A 25,259-nucleotide genomic window follows, 5' to 3' on the forward strand; every position below is an offset into this window, starting at 1 on the left:
AGAAGGCGGAGGAGAAAGAAGGTGACAAAGGTGAAGAAGGTGATGGAGGTGAAGAAGATGAAGATGGAAGGAGGTCAAGGGGGTGAAGGGGGAAGGAGATGAAGAAGGAAGAATGTGAAGGAGCTGAAGAAGGAAGGAGGTGAGGGAGGTGAAGAAGAAATGAGGTGAAGGAGGTGGAGAAGGAGTGAGAGAGAAGAAGTGACAGGTGGAACAAAATGGCCGCAGCAGGTTCGATAAGGAACAGTGATGGAAGCAAACGAAGAAGCATCGACAATAAAGATCCAAAGACAGAGAAGGGAGGGGGAGTACTGAGTGTGTGTGTGTGTGTGTGTGTGTGTGTGTGTGTGTGTGTGTGTGTGTGTGTGTGTGTGTGTGTGTGTGTGTGTGTGTGTGTGTGTGTGTGTGTGTGTGTGTGTGTGTGTGTGTGTGTGTGTGTGTGTGTGTGTGTGTGTGTGTGTGTGTGTGTGTGTGTGTGTGTGTGGGGGGGGGACGGTAGCTCAGGAGGTAGAGCTGGTGGTCTAGTAATGTAAAGGTTGCTGGTTGGATCCCAGGCTCCTCCTGCTAGCATGCTGTAGTGTCCTTGAGCAAGACACTTAACCCCTCATTGCTCCTGATGGCTGCGTCCGTCGGTGTTTGAATAATTGTAAGTCGCTTTGGATAAAAGCGTCTGCTAAATGTAAATGTGTGTTTTCGAGTGGACACGCTCACAAATTTTTAAGGATTATTTTTTATTGTATTTTTCATTCTTCTGCTTCTACTTCTTATTTTTCTTTGGGCTGCTCCCTTTAGGGGTCGCCACAGTGGATCATCTTTCTCCAATACCTCCTGTTCTGCACATCTTCCTCCCTTACACTAACAGCCTGCATGTCCTCATTAATCTGGCAAAATAATGTGGACCACAAATTTAAAATATTAATCTAACAGATCTACTGACATCTACCAGGTAAGAAGCTATATAAAAATACACAAAATACAGGATATCCTCAACAAGGGGACATGTCCATTAGAATTTGTACTGTGCAATTTGTGGGTGATTTCGACTGTGCAAAATGAAAAGGTCTCATGCACCTTCCTTGCAGCTGAAAGAGTTAATGTAGCCAACAAACAACACAATGAACACATGCACAAACTGTGTAACTGTACAACTTAAGGTAACTGTTTCCACCTCGTAGTCTAAATGTTGAAGAGAGACGTTGGTGTCGACCTTCATTTTTGTTGTTGCTTTTGGTCGCCCCCCCCTAAAATAAACAATTGCGACTGAATTAAATTTTTCCAACCAAGGGTCGGACAAATCGAACATATCTTCATGACTGAGTGACCTGCACAAACCAAATCTCAATAAAGAGCCGAACATTTCATCATTATCATCACTGTGCGGCGGGATAGTTATAAAACTAGACAAATTTGTAATAAAAATAATATTTATTTATTTATAATATTTATTATTTATTATTTTTTTAAAATTATTATTAATTTCTTATATATTTTTATTACTTAGTAATTTTACTGGATCAAAAAGAGCAATTTCTTTTATATATTATATTTAAAAAAAATCTATTTTTGATGCAGTCAAATTGTATCCATGTTCCCTGATAAAAATGCGAACGGCAGATGAAGAATGATTGGTGAAAGGAAGAAGGGGGTACTTCAGAGGTGGAGCTTTTTTTTTAATGTTCAAGAAATTTTAAAGAAAAATTGCCTGTATGGGATTATAGAAATATGTATGTTAACAAGTGATCAATCAATGTCCAGGTTAGAAGCCATATTTTTGATTGTCTCACCCAACTTCAGATCCTCCCGCAATGAGAGGCATGATCTTAGGATATTGGGCTTTTGCATCAAATATAATTTACTTTTCATTCTAATATTTTTTATTAAAATGCCGAATGTTTCTTTAAAAAAAGTGGATGATAAAACGAGAAGCGATTTCCTGTACTGAAACTGGAAAAATAATGCCCAAAGTAAGTCCTCAAAATCCATTTAATCTCCAATCCAATTCAATCTCTTCCGCAATTTGGTAACATCTTCACTATATATTTATAGGTCCACTATTTGATGTTAAATACTCTGAGATTCACCTCATGAAACTTAACTCGAGTATCTTTTCAAGTCACGAAGAAAAATAAAAAAAACCTCAGTTTTGCAGCTTTGTTTCCTCTGTGTGATTTCCTCTGTGCTGTAAACATCCCATATCCCCGGCCGCGTACAAGCAAAATGCCATGAATATTTACAGTCTAATCACAGGCGGTGGGAATCTATGCAAGGGGGGCGGGGCGGCAAGAGGGGGGATTTTAGAAACTGGACTTTCTTTGCCGTGATGTGGCTGAGAACACTCTGGCTGCTCAAAGGTTTTCTTTAATTAGGAATAAGACTCTTAGGAGTGTGCTACGCAAACAAATCGCTGTGAGCAGCTCGTGTGTGCACTGGTGTGTATTTGTCGGGATAATTGTGTAACGCTGCACAGCATGACAGGCAGCGCTAATTTGCAATTACGAGGAGTCGGAAACATCTCAAATCATCACCGGGAGCAAACAGTCAGCCGGGGTAAGTGGTTTCAAATTTTCCGGTTTTCAAAATTCATAAACGATGTGCTCAGTGATGCAACGGCTCGCGGTTCATTTTCCACGCTGTATTTCTACGGCGGTGAAGCGGGCGGCAGACATGACATTTGTGATTCATCACAGGTTTGAATGCTGCTGCGGGTGAATAGAAGACTCCGCTGACCATCAATACAAGGTGTGTTTGTGGAAAGTTCATCCGGAATTTGTCCTCTGGAAACTCAGGCAACTTTTCCCTTTTTTTGTGGCATCATTTCGAAAATCTGTTCTGGAACACTTGCAGAAATTCGCTGTGAACATAGGGTAGGACCCTGGGAACATAGGACCATGTTAAGATAGGACCATGTTAATATTGGACCGTGGTACGATAGCATCTTGGGAACATAGAACCTTGGGAACATAGGACCTTAGGAACATTGCACCTTGGGAACATAGGACCTTGGGAACATAGCACCTTGGGAACATAGGACCTTGGGAACATGGTTCGCTGAGAATATACTGTAGGCCCAGGGAACATAGGACCTTGGGAAAACCGGTCATTGGGAACAAAAGACCTTGGAAATCATAGGACCTTGGTAACATAGGACCCTGGGAACATAGTTTGCTGGGAACATAAGATCTTGGAAAACATAGGACCTTGGGAACCTAGGACCGTGGGAATATATTTTGTTGGGAATATACTGTAGGCCCTGGGAACGTAGGACCTTGGGAAAACAGGTCATTGGGAATATAGGACCTTGGGAACATAGGCCTTAGGAAAATAGCACCTTAGAAACACAGGTGATTGGGAACACAGGACTGCTCCTGGTATGCGGAAGGACAAGCCTCGATGGGAAAATGCGAAAAACACATTTCGTGGCCTCCATTGCATGTGTATGTGTGTCGGCCGCTGTAGCTGCACGAAATGTGTGTGTGTGTGTGTGCATGTGTGTGTGTGTGTGTGTGTGTGTGTGTGTGTGTGTGTGTGTGTGTGTGTGTGTGTGTGTGTGTGTGTGTGTGTGTGTGTGTGTGAGACAAATAAAAGCAAGCTAAAAGCTTGTCCAATTGAATGAATAAGAGGATCTTGCGAACACAGGAGCCTGGGAACAGAGGGTCTTGGGCACATAGGACATTGGGAACATGGGCCATTGAACTTCTCTAATAAACTGTTGGACTCAAGTTGTCCATAACACAATGTGGTCACCCAACAAAGATAACAATAGTCAATTCAAATATTTTGAGAGGTTTTTATCATTTTCAAACATACTTTATTTCTAAAATCTCCAAAGTAACTGTAAGGATGTCCATTGTGTGTACAAACATGACCTGTATGCCGCTTATCATGGGATGTCTGGTGATGATTGTGCCTCACTGCCTTTTATCAACACCAAGAACTGCAGAACGAACTTGTGTTTTTGGAAAGTACGCCGTCGAGTGGCAGATGAAATTAGTTCAGGGAATCTGGGTCAGTCCAGTTTGCCAAGTCATGACGCTTCCTCAATATTTTGGGCAGCACAAGACAAAATCCTTCATACAAACCTCAGTTTGACAGAGAGGTGATGTCAGGCGAGATCATGAGGAAACAAATACAGACAATCAGAGATACTGATGAAAGGCCTGAAGGATCAATTAACAGGTTTGCCAATTACAGAACAATGCCGCCGTATGGAAGCAGAATAATCAGAAAACTTGAACGTGAACGGTGAAGGGGAACCTTAAAGGCCATTACACACCAGGGGTGATTTATTTGTGTGATTTATTTGCACATAATTCACACATATACGTACTTATATGCAGTCATTGCAACCTTGCAAATCAACGGCCTGATTTAACTGATTTTGCAAATTTGCGGCATACATTTTTTGGTAGCAAGTCAACGCTGTCCTTTTATGACAAAAAGGATAAAAGCTATATAACATAACTTTGGAACCAACTACAAATTCTTTCTCACAATTAAATGCACCCAAATAGCATTTCATTTTTTACTTTTTTTGATTGAACCAAAGCAGGACAAATCCTCCAAATTCTCCGCAAATTCTTCACATTGTTTTTGGTGTGGAAAGGCTTTCATCCCTTTTAAATGAAACTTAAATAAAAGTATTTTTTTCTTCTTTTTTATGCAAATTATAGAACCACATGGCTACCTCAGTTGTAGGCCAGACAGCCTGACATATAAAATATACAGAATATTTTTATTTTATTTTTTCATTTCCTGATTTGTATGAATTTTCAGGTGAGGTGCAACGTAAACCATTCTGTCTCTCGTCACAGCATCTGAACGCAACAGAATTCCACGTTTAATGCGGCGTTCAAGCGTCTGTTCCTGAAAGTCCCCGGTGTCACTGGTACAGTATGACCTCCCTCAAACCTCCCTCTCAGAGTACAAACCACTTAGAAAAATTGTTTTCTAAAACATTTGGAACATGCGCTAATATTTACATCCCACGAAAGACAAACGTGATCCAGGTCGTTATTTTTCTTATTATTTTCGGGAGGAGAGAGAACGTCTGTACAAAGTAGAAACATGTGGATCTCTGTCGATTTGTGTAGAACGGTGAACTCCAACACTGATGTCCTCAGGTCGTGGTGCAAGGGCGGGGTTTCTTTTCCTAACATATACGCTGTTCATACCTTTCTGTTTCTTGTTGAAATTACAGCTGAAAGATTGTTGACTTTTCTCTGAATGTTTTGCATGTTGTCAGTTTGGAGGAAAGACAAGCGTAACCTTCAGTTCTACATTCAACGTCTGTTGAGAAAAAGGATTTAAACGCATCGGAAGTTTCGTTGTTTCGTCAACGTGGAACTCCAAAACGTGCCGCTCCATTCCACTGTATGCTTATCAAAATAGCTGCTGTGAACATTATTTTACTATTATTATTATTTTGAGGATGCGGATTCAGTAGAAAAGGGATCCTCAAAACGTTAGGGAGTGTTATTTGAGCCTTTTTGGATCATACGAATGACAATTTAAAGCCAAAATTTGATCACGCTGCTTCCAAATATTACTGAATAATTTCATGCTGTTCCTTCTCTGTTTTGATTGGATTCATCTCTCGGTAGTGACAGATGCATGAAATATGTTCTCGGAGAAAAAAAAACAAAAAAAAAAAAACGTTGTTTTTATGTTCATTTATTTTTTTCAATTTCACCAACCAAACTCAATTTGCAGGTATGAGAACTATTTGTTGTAGTTTTTCGCATTGCCATTTAAACTCAAGAGCGTGTTTAAATTACCCGTTTACAACCAGGACTCTATTTTATAGCCGCTGACATGGAAAACAAAGGGAATGATATTTCTATTTTGAATTAAGTGAATCAAACTCTTCCAAATTCTGTTTCAGACCCATCTTGTTTAGAAACCATTGCCGGCTTGTCATGGCATGCCCCCCCCCCCCCCCCCCCCCATGCAGTGCACGTGGTGCTACTTATCCCCTGTTCAGGGACACCCCCTCCGCCCCCCCCCCCCCCCAGAGTCTCTCTCTTCATCTCAGGCACTGAGTCCCCCAAATCAGGATACCACATCTGTGCATATATGTGTATTATATATATATACATACATACATACATACATACATAAACACACACACACACACACACACACACACACACATATATATATATATATATATATATAACATACATGTATATAATACACATATATACATATATTGATTGTACATTTTATAATTCTATATTTATATAAACATAAAAAATAATGAATTATAATGCATTGTGCATTATTTTCTAATTACCACACACTTGTCGTGGATTATCCCTTACATGTACTGTATATATGTATATGTGTGTGTGTGTGTGTGTGTGTGTGTGTGTGTGTGTGTCTATGTGCGTGTGTGTGTGTGTGCTGTAGCTACGCACCCAGTACCAGAGCCCTGTGTCAGGGCCGAAACATACCTCACATAAAGTGCCCTGGCGTGTCTTTTTTTTCGGGCGGTGCTGCGTTCTGAAATGTGTCCCCTGGAAACTCCGGAGGCGAAGCAAGCTCCAGCTGCAGCGTCACCACGAGGGGGCGTCGTGGCCAGTATGCAACAGGAAACTGTGAGAGAGCCTCCTGGAATCTCTTTGAGCGCCGGGTATTTTTTCCAACACGTATATTAAAACAATCTCATCATTAAAACAAAATTCAGCTGCCGTGATGCAGGAGAACTTTGTGAGTCTCTAGAGGAAAAAATGTTTATTGATTTTTTGATTTTCATTCTCCTCCGAGAGCGACTTGGTGGCCCGCTCACCCTTCCTATTTTCTATATATATATTTTTTTCCAGTACATTATGCACATCATGACACATTCCTCAACAGGTATAAAGTGTGTTTGTGATTGTTATGGTTACTGCCTCCTGGAGGACTCAGGGTTTATTGCCTCCACAGGAAGGTGAGCACCTGGATCGTGAGTTTTGTAAGTACTTGCGTGAGGTTTGTTTCGGCCTTAATTTTCCTAACGGTTCCTAACCCCCCCCCCCCCCCCCTTTTCCCGTCCTCGGTGCCGGATCCCCTTGAAGCCCACCGCCTAGCATGGCGAGGCGCTCATGCGCATCTGCGCGTGGTAGCGTGGCGGTGGTACGGCTGCGGGGGGACCTACCATGGGCAGGGACTGGGGAGGCCCACTGGGGTGGGGGTAGGAGTGGGAGTGGTGGTGGGTGTGGGGCAGGGAGGAGGAGTAGGCAGGCTGGAACTGGTAGCTGGCGGCCGATGAGGGCCCCGAGGAGGAGGAGTGTGGCGGGGGCTGGGACCCAAGCCCCACCTTGGGTGGCGGCGTCTGGTTGAGCTGGATGGAGATGTCGGAGGAGGCGTCGGAGGGGCTGCGCCCCCGCTGCGGGGGCGGCCACGAGTCCGGGTGGAGGAACTGGCCGCTGTAGTCGCTGCAGTCGGACAGGCGGGGGCGATAGAGAGCTGGGTGGGGTCGGTACAACTCTTCCTCCGCATAGCGCTTCATGAAGAGGTAGACTGACATCACTCCTGCGCCCTGAGACCGACAGACAGATAGATAGACAGACAGACAGACAGACAGACAGACAGACAGACAGACATAGATGGATAATAAACATATATTCATTCCATAAGTATCATTGATAATATGAAAAATGGGCGTAGCTTCGGCGACGTCACTTGCTGGTTTCTGACGAGACCATTTGAAGCCTTGAGTTTGGCCTATATTGAGAAGATATTGTATTAATGTACTGACTCACAAGGTTTTCAGGGGCAGCCTCTAGTGACCATTAGAGGAACTGCGGTTTCAACCACAGACACCCAGATGTAACAGGTTCCGTTCGGTTCGTAGGTACGTTGTGCACCCGAAACAACCAAATCCCTAATGTACTGACAGTCACACGTGTAGAACACTGACCTCCTGCTGACTCATTATGCAAATAACGTGATTAACAACATTTTAACGTGACTCATCTTTTAATATGAGTTAAAACATTATAACTGATAAAAAGAAAAAGGAAAGGACATGTTTGACATTTAGAATAATCTTTTAGATCAAGAATACATCCCTGATATTCATCGTTTGCTTTAAAAACAGAAACTGGTGACAAAGAGAGTGGTGGAAGAGTGTGACTCTGTGTGAGTGTGTGTGAGAATGAGCACAAGAACATAGTGTACTCCGTGTGTGTATGTGTGTGTGTGTGTGTGTGTGTGTGTGTGTGTGTATGTGTGTGTGTGTGTGTGTGTGTGGGTATGGGCGAGAGAGAAAGTGAAAATCTCCTCTGTGTGAGAGAATCAGTGTGTGTGTGTGTGTGTGTGTGTGTGTGTGTGTGTGTGTGTGAAAGAAAGGTTTAAGTACAATACAGATAAAGAAAACAAAAAGAGAAGAGAAGATGAGCTTACGGGGAAGAAAGGAAGAGGAGGATGAAGAAGAGAGGAAGGAGAGGTAGAGTGTTACTGAGGGAGGAATATTTCCTTAAGCAGTTTGAAGTGTTGCAGATATTAAAATTTATAAATATTAACACAAGAGATAAGACCCTGTGTGTGTGTGGTTTGTTAAATGGCTGTTAGTAGCATTTTAGAGGCTGAAAGGCTGTGTGTGTGTGTGTGTGTGTGTGTGTGTGTGTGTGTGTGTGTGTGTGTGTGTGTTTGTATGTGTAAGTTTTGGAGTGTCTTTCTGCATGTGTGTGTGTGTGTGTGTTTATTTATGTGTGTGTATCTTTCTATATGTGTTTGTGTATGTGTGTGTCTGTATGTGTTTTCTGTGTGTGTGTCTCTTTCTGTGTGTGTCTGTGTGTTTCTGTGTGTGTTTATTTCTGTGTGTCTCTGTATGTGGGTTTCTGTGCGTATGTGTGTTTATTTCTGTGTGTGTGTCTTTTTCTGTGTGTGTGTGTGTCTTTCTCAGTGTGTGTGTCTGTGTAGGTGTGTTTCTGTGTGTGTGTATTTAATTCTGTGTGTGTGTGTGTCTGTATATGCGTGTGTGTGTTTATTTCTGTGTGTGCGTTGATTTCTCTGTGTGTCTCTGTATGTGTGGTTCTGTGTGTGTGTGTGTGTCTCTTTCTGTGTGTGTGTGTGTGTCTCTTTGTGTATGTGAGTTTCTGTGTGTGTGTGTGTATGTGTTTCTGTGTGTGTGTTTATTTCTGTGTGTGTGTGTGTGTCTCTTTGTGTGTGTGTATCTGTGTATTTGTGTTTCTGTGTGTGTTTATTTGTGTGTGTGTGTGTCTTTCTCAGTGTGTGTGTCTGTGTAGGTGTGTTTCTGTGTGTGTGTATTTAATTCTGTGTGTGTGTGTGTCTGTATATGCGTGTGTGTGTTTATTTCTGTGTGTGCGTTGATTTCTCTGTGTGTCTGTGTATGTGTGGTTCTGTGTGTGTGTGTGTGTCTCTTTCTGTGTGTGTGTGTGTGTCTCTTTGTGTATGTGAGTTTCTGTGTGTGTGTGTGTGTGTATGTGTTTCTGTGTGTGTGTTTATTTCTGTGTGTGTGTGTGTGTCTCTTTGTGTGTGTATCTGTGTATTTGTGTTTCTGTGTGTGTTTATTTGTGTGTGTGTGTGTGTGTGTGTGTCTCTCTCTTTTTGTACGTGTGTATTTCTGTGTGTGTATATTGTGTGTGTGTGTGTGTGTGTGTGTATGTGTGTGTGTGTTGCATGTGTGACCTCTTTGAGCAGGAAGGAGGAGGCAGCAAAGGCGAAGGACCAGCCGTAGTGATAGTGGAAGAACTGCTCCGCCTCCCTTGGCCTGTTCATCACCTCATCGTTTATACTGGAAATATACAGCACCAGGCCAACCACTAGACTGAGCCCTGGGGGGAGGGATGGAGGAGTGGGGGATGGGGGGACATGACAGAGAGAGAGAGAGAGAGAGACATTCGTTTATACTGGTAATATACAGCACCAGGATGACCACTCGGCTGAACTAGGAGTCGCTTTACACCACTTCAGCCAACGCTTGGCATCACACCACACGCTCACACAAGAAGAGTGTGTATAATGTGTTCACTTTATGATGCAACGCTATTCATTTTTAGAGATGTCATGTTTAAAAATGATGCGTGAAAGAAGATTTGGGAGGTAGTTGGGATCCCTGGTGAGGTATGGCACTTGATTTGTGGGATAATGGTGCGTAATATATTATAATATAATATATTAATATATGCCCCATTACCTACATATTATGTTATATAAATAAATATTAATAAATATAAATGAATATAAAAATAACCGTGTCACTTAAAAATAAATACATTTGCAAACAACATCAAAATTAATGTAGCTCTGTGCACATGAGTGGAATAGAGATGGTGACGCCCACAACCGACGGCGATGGCTTCTGGTGTGAGAGCACGGTGGTGTTAGGCGTGGACTCCCGGTTCGCAAAGCTCACGATGAGCAGTCCTTATGCCGACGTCGCTGCCAGTTTGGAACTCGTGGTGAATGTTGCGAGTGAGTGATTCCACTTTAAAAAGGCTACAGAGTCCAACATGCAGGTCCTGTGGTGGAGGATGTAAACAAGGACAAACACACACACACACACACACACACACACACACACACACACACACACACACACACACACACACACACACACACACACACACACACACACACCCTCATTAGGATTGGGTCAGTGTTGCTGCTTGTGCCCGTCGACCTCTAAAACGCCTCCAGAATGACAGCGCCTCATTAAACCGGAACTACGTTGCCGCAAAGGAGCCCTGCTGGCCACAAGAGGGAACTGTGCCCCTGAGCCAGACCAAATTCATAAATCAGTCTCAGCTTTTAAAGCAGAACGTGGCATTATAAACAATTGTTTTAATTTGTAAATGACTAATAATGTTTTCTACAGCTGTATCTGTCGTAATCTTGTGCAATAATACACATGCAATAACACTGTAAAAACTGTAATAAATTTGTAAATACATAGCCATAATTTATCATTTATACCCTATATACACCCATGCCAATGACTTTAAATCTCGTGCATAGAATCACATTTTTTATATCCTGTTTATATAATTGGCTCTTCTTGTTTTCTAGTTTTCGACTTTTTGTGGATATTTGGATTTTTTTTTTACTTTACTTTTATTCTATTATTATTATTATTATTATTATTATTATTATTATTATTAATAAGATTCAAGATTCAAGAGGTTTATTCGTCACATACATATACATACTTTTATACATATATGCAGTGAAATGGTAATGCGACGCACCCGGTGATTACACACAATATGTCCTAGACTGAAAACAGTAGCTACCTAAGGAAATTTCTTTCTACCAGACCAACTAACTGATTCCTAAAACGTAATGCAGTTGGTTGAATACTATAGAATAAAATTAAAATATATAGAATAAAATAAAATAATAATATTATTAGGGGTCCATCCCGCACGCATGGTCCCCTACTGTTATTTTTTGGATTTTGTTTAGAATTATTCTTCTAGGCCCTTTTCGGGCGAAAAGTAGCTGCAGCTACGGACATGGTCGAGGTCTCATTAGAACCAGGACGTCGCCGACGTTGATGATGGTTCAAATTTCATTCAAATCGAACCACATTTGGAGCAGGAATTTGTAAAAAAACAATCAAATTTGACCAGAAGTATCCAAACGTTCGGGTCGGGTGGTGGGGCAAGATGAGTCTGGGAAGTAAGATGCTTTGTGACATCATCATCCAATTCACGATATATATGATATATGTGGCTAGTTGATATTTTATTCTTTTGCTTGCTTTTTGTAAATATAAATGCATTCTGTTCCATTGAACCCGGTGCCATGTCCTTCCTTATTTTGCAGCATTGGAGTCGTAACACACACACTGTAGGAGTCAAACAGTTCAAAACATATTCCGTGTTTGTGACCTCACACATGGCGTTCGCTTGCAGCTCCAGAGCAACGGGTCTGAATCGTGTCTGTTTTAATTTAGTCCCAAAGATTTAAAAAGTTGATGAAATGTCTCTGAGGGACATGCAGTGTTTTATCTGTTTGAATGAAGGTGTGTTATTGGGAGCTACCACACGGAGTGATTTCCTTCCACAGAGGACAGGAAGTAGACACCTTCTCATTTTTAGGATAAAGCCATAACACACAACAAGTTTATCCTTGTATTAGAAATTCTGCATGTCACCAGGACTCACCACGTAAGTATTTGAGTCAATGCCGCGTTCAATGGAAACTCATAAAAAACTTGTTTTAGATGTAATGCTGATGTAAAGACGAGCGAAAGCACAAACTGATGCTACGTTCCATGGGAACTGGAAAATTTGTAATTGGTGTCGATAATGGACCCTGTGTATTGCTACCTGCAGCTTTTTTTATTATAACAATTTTAACAAAAATAATAATAATAATTATAATAAATGGGCTGTGGTGCTCCACGGCTCCAACCCTCTGAGTTGAAGATTACTGAAGAGAGATGATTACTTGTGATGTCACACGTTTTGGGAGGTATTTCGGGACACAGGATGTTCTCACAAAACGATGGCAGGAAATGACCAGGCGTGTCAGAATGTCATTTAAATGTAAAGCAAAGTCTTGCTATTTGATGGAACTGCTCTGGTTGCTGCTGTGTCTGTGTGTATGAATAATAAATTACTATGATTTTTGACCCAGGTTGCCAGGGCAACAGCCTCATCCTACTCGGTGTCGGCCGTCGGCTCTTGAAACTCAAACGCCCTTGAAAAATATTCTCATCTTTGGAAGTAAACAAGATGGGAACACGACCCGAGAAGGAGGAACTCTGTGTGTGTCTGAACTGTGTGTGTGTTTCCTGAACTGCATTATGGGATGGCCTTGGCCCTAATCTGATTACATATCCTCACAGTAGAATTGAGGAAGGCTATGGTTTCCGTGTCTCCGTGACTGAGACAAACAAACGCTGATGTTCACTGAAAAGAGGAGTTAGTATTGATGGAGAAAAGTGACGTGTGAAATTCATTTTGTATAAATTCTATAAAACCACTTTAATTCCCACATTTTGAGACCCAGTGGTTTGAAAACACACCGACTTGAAATAATATTTCAATATTTAATATAGAAATCAAATCAAAAATAATATATCAATAAATATATATTAACTTGATTAATCATTCAAATACTTTAAAATAATTTTAGATACAAAATGTATAAATATAGGTTTCAATCAATTTATAGAAAGCAAAATAATGGTTAAATTACCTTGACATCTTTGAATTATTTAATATTATTATTCATTATTAATATTCATGTTTGCAAAGGATAAAGGTGACAAAAAGGCAAGCGAGATGGAGAATGAAAAGCAAATAGAATATGAAGAGAATGAGGTCAAATGCAGAGGCCACATTTCACCAGCCACCATCCAAAGCATGTGCATGTGTGTGTGTATGCATGTGTTAATGTAGTGTGGTGTGTCGTGTGATCATTAAAGATTCTTCTTATACTTCTAATGAGGAGGAACTAATGCAGGTTGAAGCACATGTTGTTTGCTTGTGGAGCCACAGGATGGCAGCATTCACATGCGCTCGTTCTCAAGACAATGAAAAGAAAGAAAATGGAGAGAGGAACAAGGACAAAAAGAAGTCAGAAAATAAAGAAAGACAGACAGATAAAAAAAATAAAAATAATAAAGACAGAAAAAAATAATCCACAAAACATGTTTTTTTTTGGTTATGAGGGGAAAAAAAATCAAATAAGAGGTAGAGAGAGAGAGAGAGAGAGAGAGAGAAAAGGAACGGAGGAGTTTCCCTTTGAAGCTGCGAATCAAAAGGCATCGATCCCGGAAAACACAAAACGCTTTGATTTACCCGAGAGAACGCTTTGGATTTCATATTCATTAAACGCGCAGGAGCCGACAGGCGGTGGCTTTAGCGGAATCACCGTTTGGTAAAATGACATTTAAGAGATGAGAGAAAGGACAATAATGATGAGGAAGAAAAGAAAGAAGCGTTTTTGGAAGAGAAGTAAATCAGGACTAAAGGAACCCTACTTAAATTCAACCAGAATGTAAAAGTACCTTTCGGACCTCCCATAAGGTGGAGGGGACGCTTTCTGGGGCCCAGCCGCTGGGGGGGCCATGGAGGCCAGCAGTAATCATGTTCATATAAAAGCGAGATTAAAAAGCAGATTTGGGAGTGAGCCGAGGCCCATTTGACCTCTGCTCGGCTGCGTGCCCCCCTTCCCCGTTTTCTCCAAAGAAAACCAATAAAAAGTGTAAGAGTATTTTTATTGGAGATGTGTTTATTTTCCTCCATTTCCTAATTGAATGGAACAAAAAAAAAAAAGCCTGTGCGTAACGGGGAAACTTTCTCAGTCACTCTCTTCATATGTTATCAGCACTTGTTCTCAATATTGAGACAGATGTACCCCCCCCCCCCCCCCCGCCAATCTACTCTTATGCTGTATTTTTATCTATGTTTTTTACTGTGTGATAAGTGTGTGTGTGTCCTTATGTGAATTTTTTTTATTGTGTGCGTGCGTGTGTGTGTCCTTATGTGATTTTTATCTGTGTGTGTGTGTGTGTGTTTGTGTGTGTGTGTGTGTGTGTGTGTGTGTGTGTGTGTGTGTGTGTGTGTGTGTGTGTGTGTGTGTGTGTGAACTGTCTAGTCAGCAGTGGCCCATGCTAAGCGAGCATCTGTGGGTGGAAGATGATGTCATTTGTTTGGATAGAGAGCGACATAGCGTATAGTACAGATAGATAGATAGATAGATAGATTATATCATGTTTTGTGCATTATTACTTGATTTTTCATTCGGTGCATGTTTTGCTTTTTGCACTTGCACCCAGAGAACTTGGATCTTTCATGTAGAAAAGCCCAGTGTCAGAGATTAGGAGAAGGAAGGGAATGAAAACACGGATTCTGAATTGACAAAAAACCAACAACCAGCGGTTGTCAATCTGGCGAGGGAAGGTGATTTGCATGTGTATATCTGTAACTGACATTTTCCCAAATTCCTTTTTGGGGTTTCTCTTTGACTGGACTACCTGACAGGATGAAGAATATCCCAGAGACGAAGGCCAGGATGGTCCTCTGTGGCCGGATGTGTCCGATGTTACTGATGACAAAGGCGGTGAAGACGAAGAGCAGGGAGACCATGGGGAATGGCGTGGCCGTGCGGACCATCTCTGGAGTGCGGGAGGGAGAATGCAGAACCTGAGTTATGCGGTTTACCTTGTGCCTGTCTAGTGTTTTTTTTTTTTCGTTATTTTGATCAATCAATCTGGATTTTAGTTTTTGGATCGGTCGATTAGTCCATGTGATTCATTTCGTCTGTGAAACGAGAGCAAATCAATGAAGGCGACGAGGTAGAAAATGGCAGGAAACGCCCGTCGTGAGTTTTCTGATGCCAAACACCAATTTTGAAGCTGCAAAATAACCAACATTTGATTTTAATTTATTTTGTTTTATTATACAAAGAAAGGAATTTCCAATATTAATTTCATACATTTTTGTTTCAACGGATTGTTATTTTTATTATTCTTATTATTCTTCTCATAAATGTTGTCATATTTTGGAGCCGGCGTCACTCATTTTAATGTGCCAGAATAAGAATGACTCGATCTGATCTTTCAAAACTGACCTTCCTGGTCAAATCTATACATGGATCATGGAGGCAGCTGCGCAGGGTTTATATAGAAATGACGACAAACCTCCAAACCAACATTACATTAATATCAATGTTCCAATTAAATGTCCGAGGACGTCTGGATTATTGGGTGAATCGCTTCATGGCCATGCCAGAAGGGGGACCCCTCCCCTGAGTTCTAATCTCAAGGTTTCCTCGTTGTTTGTCTCCTTCGCCGGTTGCCCGGGGGGATGGGGCGTCGTCAGATCGTCCTGTAAACGTCTAAATGTGTAGATGCGTAAGTGTGCAAGCGTGTAGATGTGGGTCTGGAAAGACCTTGAGGCTGAAGCCGTGTTAAAGGGATTCGATTTGACAAGGCAGGGATGGGAAAACCTAAAAAAAGAACGTGACCATAATTAATGGGAAGGGACGGTGGTGATCATTTGGAAACGCACTCGTACAACGTCGTTATTCTGATGACAAGCGTCACCAAGCCAGTGGGGCGCCTCCTACAGGCCGAGTGGGAAACCGACCGGGGGCTTCATCCCGTCAACGGGCCGTGTTTTTGACTTCTCTTCTCGTCTTAAGATTCCTCAATATTCCTTAAAGGTATAGTAAACACTGGTGATATCAAAGAGTCTCAGAAATCGGAACTCAAGAGATGAAAAAAAATTGAAGATACAACGCTTTTATTAAATCATCCCAATTAAAACGTTGTGTTTTCAGACTGAAATGACGACACTTAAACTTGCACTTTTTTTTTTAATGCGAAATGTCCATTTAGAACGTGATCTATATGTTTTTTAAACGTGATTCAAAACATGTTTCTCGGCGATTCCATTTCCGTGTTTTCATCGTTTCAGAATATCTAAGCAGAGGCTGCTCCAAGTTCCCCAAATACAGCTTTTTATGTATTTAAAAAAAATGTTTTGGGGTGAAAAAATGCGCTCGCGTGTCCCTTGGAAGACAAACTCGATCCCCGAGGTTTTGCCCAGAACCGCATCCGACATCAAAGCGAGGGAGCCAGCGAAGGTGGAGAGAGGTGACGGAGGTGGAGCTTTGATGGAGTTCACGGTGCTCGTGCCTTACATTATTAAAACAGTTGGAATGTGGCGGTCATTATTACCACAGGGTTTTTAGAGAAGACATACACTACGCAGCTTCGGTGGTTTAACTTTACTTTATAGATATTCATCTGGAACGACATATTAAATACACGCCTCTCTGCTTGTTTATACACTGGTTATTTGAATCATTAACACCTATTTTGGTGACCACTATTTCTAACTGGTTATTTATTTATTTAGTTATTTAATGCAGTTTAATTAGTAAGTTCCAAATTCTCATGGGAAATTGTTTGCCCTTTTTTTGATTCTATAAAAGTGCAAGTGCAAGTGCAAGTGCAATTTATTTACAAATCATGTTTCTTAATAATTGTTGGAGCATAAAAAAAACACAATAAAAAAAATAAAAACAGCTAAAAAACAGCTAACATTTTTAAGGAAATGTATACAATTACAATATGAGACAATAAAAAAAACATTACAATAATAATAATTATAATAATAATAATAATAATAATAATAATTATACACAGACTAAATAATTGTCCATTAAAAGTCAAGTAAGGTTACAAGGAAAATACATTCAATAATAAAAACAATAGGAAAGTAGAACAACTTAATGGAGAAAAGTGTTTGTGTGTGTGTGTGTGTGTACTTACTGAGTATGTTGGCTGTGTTCTCTGTGGTGATTTCCACCTCTGGCTCCGTAAAATACTCTGACGCAACACATCTCCCTTTCTCAGCACCTGAGAGAGGGAGGGACAGGGACAGAGAGAGAGAGAGAGAGAGAGAGCGAGAGAGAGAGAGAAAGAGAGATAGAGAGAGAGAGAGTTTGGATAAAATTTCCTAGAGGCGGCCGGTGCCTACCATCTGATAAGAAAACATTGTTAGAGACAGAATTATTGTTGTTAAAGTTCTCAGATTTTTTAATTTAAAACTATTTGAAACAGAAGAACGGCAGAAGCTATGAACACGGTTGAGGTGTCGTTTAAACCGGTATGTCACAAACATGTCGTGGTTTAAATGTCATCCAAATCGATCCACATATGGAGCAGATATTAGTGAAAAACCGACAAAATTTGACCTCAAATATTCAGCTGGTCCTTGACACTTGACACGCCAGTGTTCGCATGGCATCACCTTGGAACGATCATAATTCTTTGAACATTGTTCTTCAGGAATATTTCAACTGAAAACCAGAAGAGGAACATGCAGCTGTAAGTCTACAATGTTTGTAACTTTTCTAACTTTTGATGCATTTCACAGAAACCAAAAATCTGAAAAACCTAAAAGCAATAAACTGGACCCCGTGTATTGCTAATTATTATTATTATTATTATTATTATTATTATTATTATTATAACTATTGTTAAGGACAGAAGCCTCCATTGCTTTTCAATGAGAAACACGGACGTTTCCAAGTGGCATCCCAGCGTGACGGCAGAGGACCACAAACACATGACCACAAGGAAACACACGAGACAAACAGAGAGAAGGGCACGAGAGACAGAAAAGGATGAAAGAGAGAGAGAGAGAGAGAGAGAGAAGAAAAAGAGTGGGGGAGAGAGGGGTGGTGGAGGAGAGATACAAGCTGAGCAATGTCCTACATTTTAGGAGAAAACAGAATAGAACTGAATTGTGACAGTGACAGTAAAGCCGTGGCAGCTTGTCAGAAAAGGAGGGACACACCCTTCATGTGACCTGCTCTTCACCTTTATTTCACTCTATTTCTTTGTCTCGTGGGTTTTATCTTTTTCACTTATTGTCGTTGTTATTACCATCGTTATTTTTATTCATTGATTTATGATTAACTTGTTGTCCAAATGTATTTTCCTATGTTGTGTAACATTGTAATTGTTATAATTGTTGTGTCTTGTTTTGCTTTGTCAATGCTTGTCATGGCAATAAAGTTCATTTGAACTGAATTACATTGACAAGGACAACAAAAGAACAAAATGTAAGAACCAATAAGAGACAGAGGAAAGAAAGACCTTCACCTGGAACTGTAAACACACACACACACACGCACACACACATACGCTCGCACACATGCGCACACACACACACAGACACACATACGCACACATTGTCAACACACACACACACACACACACGGACACTGTCAACACACACACAATCGCACACGTGCGCACACACACACACAGACACACATACGCACACACACACACATACTGTAAACACACAGACACACACAAACTGTAAACACACACACGCACACACTTTGACACAAAATGTATCACTCACAAATATGAACACACATAACACACAACAGTGCGTACACACACACACACACACACACACACACACACACACACACACACACACACACACACACACCATTCTAAATGCCAGTAGCATCTTCATCCTCTGACCTTCTGTACCAGGACCGAGACGGACACACACACACACACACACACACACACACACACACACACACTGACTATAAATAATGACATTCCTGGTTGGATCGTCTGTGACACATGTTGTAAACGGGATAAAACATGAGTCAAACCTGATCTGACACAAATGAAAAGCATGACACGTGTCATCAGTAAAAAAATAAATAAGAACAATCAGCTCATGAAATGTAAAAACATTAATACAACTAAAAAAAAAAAAACCTACCAGGAAAACATGAAGCGCATTTTTTTTTTTTACATTTCTGTGACCATAGATTTAATTTGATGGATAGTCAATCAGATGGATAGATATGGAAAATGCGCATGTAAAGAAACAGTTAACTCTACATAATAAAATATGAATATGCACTAAACCTAATGATAAACAACTAAATATGAAACAGATTTATTTTTTTTGGATATGTCTCATTCCAATCACTTTTCCTAAATTAGGCCGCAGTGAAACGTTTGAGCGCATGTGATGAATTTATTGTGACAATATTTAATCTGCACAGCTGAGAAGCAGCGAGGAGCCCAGGGCAGGAAGACGGACACTGCTGCCCGCTGCCGCATGGGTTAAAGGTTGTTAAAGAAAATATTTATATATATATATTCACATGAGTGAGGACACATTTCTTTGACATTTCTACTTAAAGTAAGTACTTGCTCTTAAATGTACCCCAGGTATTTAAAATAAAAGTACTTGTCATATCTGGTCCCCTGATATAACAGAGCCTTTAATACTTCATGAAGTTCTACTCAACCTATTTTTCTGCAGATGATGTTCATGCAGATCCTGATCATCATTTAAAATAAAATCAAATAGATAATGTCATATTCATTTACAAGGATATACAGAAGATCTAATGATGAACAATCCAAAATCCGAACTTTGATGGATGCGGTCCCTGATTATTATAATTGTTTTTAATGATGTGTATTTTGCGGAACTAGTTCTGTCAGACAACTTGACAGCGCCAGATGCTTCCATGCCCTTATATGGGCCGACCTATTTAAGCAGCCAGTACCTGCTTTGCTGCGCTTCCTCCACCTCCCCTGCCTCTACCTGTTGGGCTCTACTCTTCTATCCAATGTGGGGATTGGAGCTCATCACTCCTTTATTTCTCGCTGAGTGTCTATGTTTGCTTTCACCTCGCTGGGAGTGATGAGCAGTGGAGCCCAGACTCCAAACTCAAACCATGCAAAATGCATTTTTAAGCATTTTGAAATAAATCTCCTGCTGTCAGAAGTAAAGTAATGTGACTGTGTTATAAATGTAGTAAAGTAAAAAGTATAGATCGTAAAAGTTGAAAGTCTCTGAAACTGAATTTACTTCAGTAAGCAGCCGACTTCCTGCCTTCAGGTTTAAGAGTAAGATCGCATTCTAAGGAATTAGGATTTAACTGGCGTCGGGCAACCCACCTGCCACGAAACAGACCCTCCAGAGGCCGGCGTGTAGCGCCATCTTCACCTCCATGCTCTGGTTCTGCTGCAGCACCACACCCTCCTCCATCAGCAGCCAGTAGTCGGTGGAGACAGCCACGCCCACCAGCAGCAGCCCACATGCCCCAAACACCGAGGAGAGCAGGGTGAGGGCCCGGGTGCTGAAGGAACTCATCTGGGGCAAGGTGAGGGGAGTGGGGGAGGAGGAAGGAGAGGAGAGGAGAGGAGAAGAGAGCGAGTAGAGAAGAGGGCAGAGAGAGGAGGAGAAGGGAGAGGGGTAACATAGAGAGTTGGCAGGAGCGGTGAGGTGAAGTGGAGGAGAGGAAAGGAGGAGGAAGAGAGAATGAGTGGGGTGGAGTAGGAGGAAAGGAGGAGGAAGAGATGTGGAGAGAGGGACGAAGGTGAAAAGGAGAGGGATGGGTGAGTGGAGTGGAGGATAAGCAGAAGAGTGGAGGGGAAGAATGGTTTGAGGAGAGGAGGGTGAGTGGAGTGGAGTGGACGAGAGGAGGAGAGATGAGAATTGGAGAGGAGAGGGAAGAGGAGAGAGGAATGGGGTGATCAGTGGAGATGAGGAGGAAGGAGAGGAGAGTAGCAGAGGAGTAGAGGAAGATTAGAGTGGAGAGGAGGAGGAGTTGACAGAGGAGGAGAGGAGGGGAGTGGAGAAGAGGAAAGTGGAAGAGAGGAGGAGAACAAGTGGAGAGGAAGAATGGAGAGGAGGAGGAGTGGGAAGTGGGGAGGAGAGGGAAAAATCGCATAAACACATAGTAATACACACACACACACGCACATACACACACACACAACTAAACTGTGTGTGTGTGCTTCTATTAGCCACTCACTACTAGTGTGTGCAGGCGCGCGTGCGTGTGTGTGTGTGTGTGTGTGTGTGTGTTGTCGTGGAGAAAACCCCAGCTTTGGTTCAGTAACAAATAGCAACATTCCAGGAAAGTTGAATTCACAGATAAGACTTATTAGAAAATAAGCAGTCTGAGCGAGGTTCACTCAAGACACTTTGGCATTACTATGTGCTATTCAAAGTATTGACTCCTCCTACTTTCCCCTGTTGTTTTTCCCTCTTATTTTTCAGTACTATTTTTCTGACATTATGTCCCACCAGATGACGACCATAACTTCTAGGTTCAAAATATTTTTGGAGAAGCCTAGTCTACCTCTGAGAGAGGCTCCAGGTCACTCAGTGACCCCGACCCCTCCGGCTTGTACGAGGCCTCTCTGTTGAGACATGCTTTCACGCTTATTTAAATTCTCTGAATATGTTGTTCATATTATGTCAATATAAGTTATATCTTATTCATATGTCAAAATATGTTCTATCTTGTTTTCATGCAAATATATATTTCATGCTTTTGATTTGATACCACAAACCCCTGCATTCCTTTTCTCTAGGTGATTGAAACAGGAATATTGAAATAAGCTTAAAATTATACTACAGTGTGTGTGTGTGTGTGTCTGTTATATATTTAGTTGTTTATCATTAGGTTTAGTGCATATTGTCATATTTTATTATGTAGAGTTAACCGTTTTTTTATATCCACATTTTCCATATTTGGCCCATCCCCAGTCCATCTATCTATCTATCAAATGAAATCTATGGCCACAGAAATATAAAATAAATTGTTCTTCATGTTTTCCCGGTAGATTTTCATTTTTTTTGTTTTATTAATGTTTTCTTATTTCATGTTTTTACATTTCATGAGCTGATTGTTCTTATTTATTTTTTTACTTATGACACGTGTCATGCTTTCCATTTGTCTCGCATCAGGTTTACATCAGATTTACAACATGTGTCACAGACCATCCAACCATCTAACTATCATTATTGATAGTTAGTGTGTGTGTGTGTGTGTGTGTGTGTGTGTGTGTGTGTGTGTGCGCGTGTGTGTGTGTGTGTGTGTGCTATACTGTATACAGTCATCAACTTTTGAGATACATTAGGTTTTTCTGTTATACTATCCAGTATAATCTGTAAGTTATAATGGTTTATGTTAAATATATATATATACATATACATATATATATATATATATATATATATATATATATATATATATATATATATATATATATATATGCGATAATGACCCGCTGGCTGTACGCTGTCCTGCTTATTACACAACTAATTAACAAAATCAAATTATTATTATTTTTTATTTATTAAACTTTAATTTAATAATATAATTATTTTGTGTAAAATGATTGTGTAACATTAAAATATTGAGATGGAATATTGAAAGGTATTGAAATTCGAAAGGTTTTTATAACTTGTATATGTAGTTTAAGAGCTTCTGCTCAGAAAAATAGTCCACAACAACTATCATAATATTTTTATCTATTTACTGTCATTCATATAAAATTCGACATATCCACAACCATCCCTTCAGGTCTTCCATTGTAGTTTCTATGTAGTGCCAGAAGATGGCGCCACTAGCTAGTGATACAAGGGAAATTAATCCAACTGCCCACCGAGTGCCGCTATTGACCAATCAGAATGGAGTGTTCCGTAAAACAGTGTTAAAATTGTAATATTATTATTATTACATAGAAATGAGTAATAAATACATAATATTGACTTCCTTATAATCAAAATGCTTCAAAAGAGAGAAAGGTATGACAGGGTCCAGTTTGTTCTGCTCTGCAGAGTACAGGGCGACGCCTGCCACAGACTGATTTGTGCAGAGATTAATTAATTACATTGCATTTAGCAGGCGCTTTTATCCAAAGCGACTTACAATTATTCAAACACCGACGGATGCAGCCATCAGGAGCAATTAGGGGTTGAGTGTCTCGCTCAAGGACACTACAGCATGCTAGCAGGAGGAGCCTGGGATCGAACCAGCAACCTTTAGATTACTAGACCACCAGCTCTCTCAGCTACCTCTACTAACTGTTTATTTTGCTACTTAATCGTATATTTTTGGCTGCCAGCGGCTGTATATTTTACTGAACGAACTTTCGACAGGTTTCTCTTTTTGTTTCAGTGACCCAAGAACCAAAAAGTTAATAACAACAAATAAGTCAAGCCCTTTGTCGCGACGACTGCGACTTGGAAGGGTTAAAGGAGTAAGGTGTACACGGTTGCTAGGCAGCAGAAAAACTCTTCCTCCTAAACAATTGGTTCTAACTAGGGACGAGGACGTGAAGGTGTTTGGCTTGACTGGGCTTCTGTGCGCACCTCCAAAATACCAACACAAGGGTTTTAAGATCTGGTCCAGAATATTATGGTTTGCAGATCTATTCTTCAAGTTTTTCTGATTTTCATTCAGGTCCGTCTGATCAAAACTAACCTGGAAACCAGAAATCTTTGGTTGAGATTTGCATTGATTTCTCTTTGTGAAATCTTTTGATTTTTTTTTAACATTTCATAATAAAACATTTAGTGGTTCAACCCAGTCCAATGTGAGTGAGTCATTTCCAACATGTTGGGGGCTTGGTGTGTGTATGTGTGTGTGTGTGTGTGTGTGTGTGTGTGTATGTGTGTGTGTGTGTGTGTGTGTGTGTGTGTGTGTGTGTGTGTGTGTGTGTGTGTGTGTGTGTGTGTGTGTGTGTTTGTGCATGTGCGTGTGCGTGTGTGTGTGTGTGTCTCAGCTGTCAAATTGGGTAAAAATCATAGTTTCCTTTCCAAGGTCTCCAAAGGAAGGAGAGTCCATTTTGATCTGACATTCACTACAGTGCAGCTCAGTGCAGAAGAGAAACCAACATTTCTAACTCTCTTCAGCAACTCCTCCACCAAGGTACAGGAGCTTAAACTAGGAACCGCGGGACAACGCCAAACGTGTGACCGCTCGATCCGTCATTTCGGGACGAGCCGGTCACATGGGTCACTGTATTTCGGGCTCAGGCCTTCCATTTTATTTCATGAAACAAAAGCAACGATGGGAAAAGAGTGATGGATCAGCTCTTCACTGGTGTTAAAAAATATGGCGGTCATTGTGATCGGGTATTCTCCATTCTCCAACACAGTAGCTCCAGGGGCAACTACTGTTGCCAGTGGTCTTCTGGCAACCGCTCGGCTGTTTGCCAAGGTGTCCTTAAGCAAGACACCTGACCCCTAAGAGCTCCCGACCAGCTGCCGGTCTCCTTGCATGGGTAAATGTGAAAGCACTGTGAATGGCCTTCGCAGCTATAAAAGCGCTATATACACTGTGAATACCTTCATTTTACCATTAATCTCTATAGCCATTACAAATGCAAAGATCTAAGAGCCTTTTGCCTCCATGTCCCTCAAATTACAGAGAGGGAAGTAACACACACACCTGGGCACACGTAGCGGAACACTTAAATGGGAACCAATTGGACCTAGGTCAAGTGCGCAAACTCATGCAGGGATATGATTATACACCACATCTACACACTCAACCTCACACACATGCAGACACTGGGTACAAGCTCAAACACACACACACAAGCACTCCTGCAGGCAGGCACGCACACACGCACACACACACACACACACGCACACACACACACACACACACACACACACACACACACACACACACACACGCACACACACACAGACGCACACGTCTCAAAAGAAATGAGCAAGGATCGGCTTCTCACTTTGTAGTTAATTTTTGTTTTTCTATCTATCCATCTATCTACCTACCCATCAATCCATTCATCTATATATCCATCTATCCATCCATCCATCAATATATCCATCCATCTATCCATCATCCATCCATCTAATGTATATATCCACCCATCAATCCATCCATCCATTTTGAGGCAGCTCTTTGGGAGCTGTCCACTAATGTGGTGCTGAAGTCCCCAGAATATCAAACTTGCCCTGATTCTCCTC

The 25,259-nt window shown here is 41.1% G+C and overlaps 1 protein-coding gene across 1 annotated transcript; it reads right to left on the reverse strand.

The window, feature by feature from the left end:
• Positions 1 to 7,060: 7,060 nt before the first annotated feature.
• LOC307240343 (voltage-dependent calcium channel gamma-7 subunit-like) lies at positions 7,061 to 20,615 on the reverse strand (the record flags this gene model as incomplete). The annotated part of the gene is made up of 5 exons (XM_080014100.1): positions 7,061 to 7,516; positions 9,631 to 9,776; positions 14,933 to 15,073; positions 17,237 to 17,323; positions 20,420 to 20,615. The coding sequence occupies 5 exons, from the start codon at positions 20,613 to 20,615 to the stop codon at positions 7,061 to 7,063; spliced, it is 1,026 nt and encodes a 341-aa protein (XP_079870226.1).
• Positions 20,616 to 25,259: the final 4,644 nt, after the last annotated feature.

The sequence above is a fragment of the Zeus faber genome (genome assembly GCF_960531495.2).
Source record: "Zeus faber genome assembly, chromosome: 1".
Classification (NCBI taxonomy): domain Eukaryota; kingdom Metazoa; phylum Chordata; class Actinopteri; order Zeiformes; family Zeidae; genus Zeus; species Zeus faber.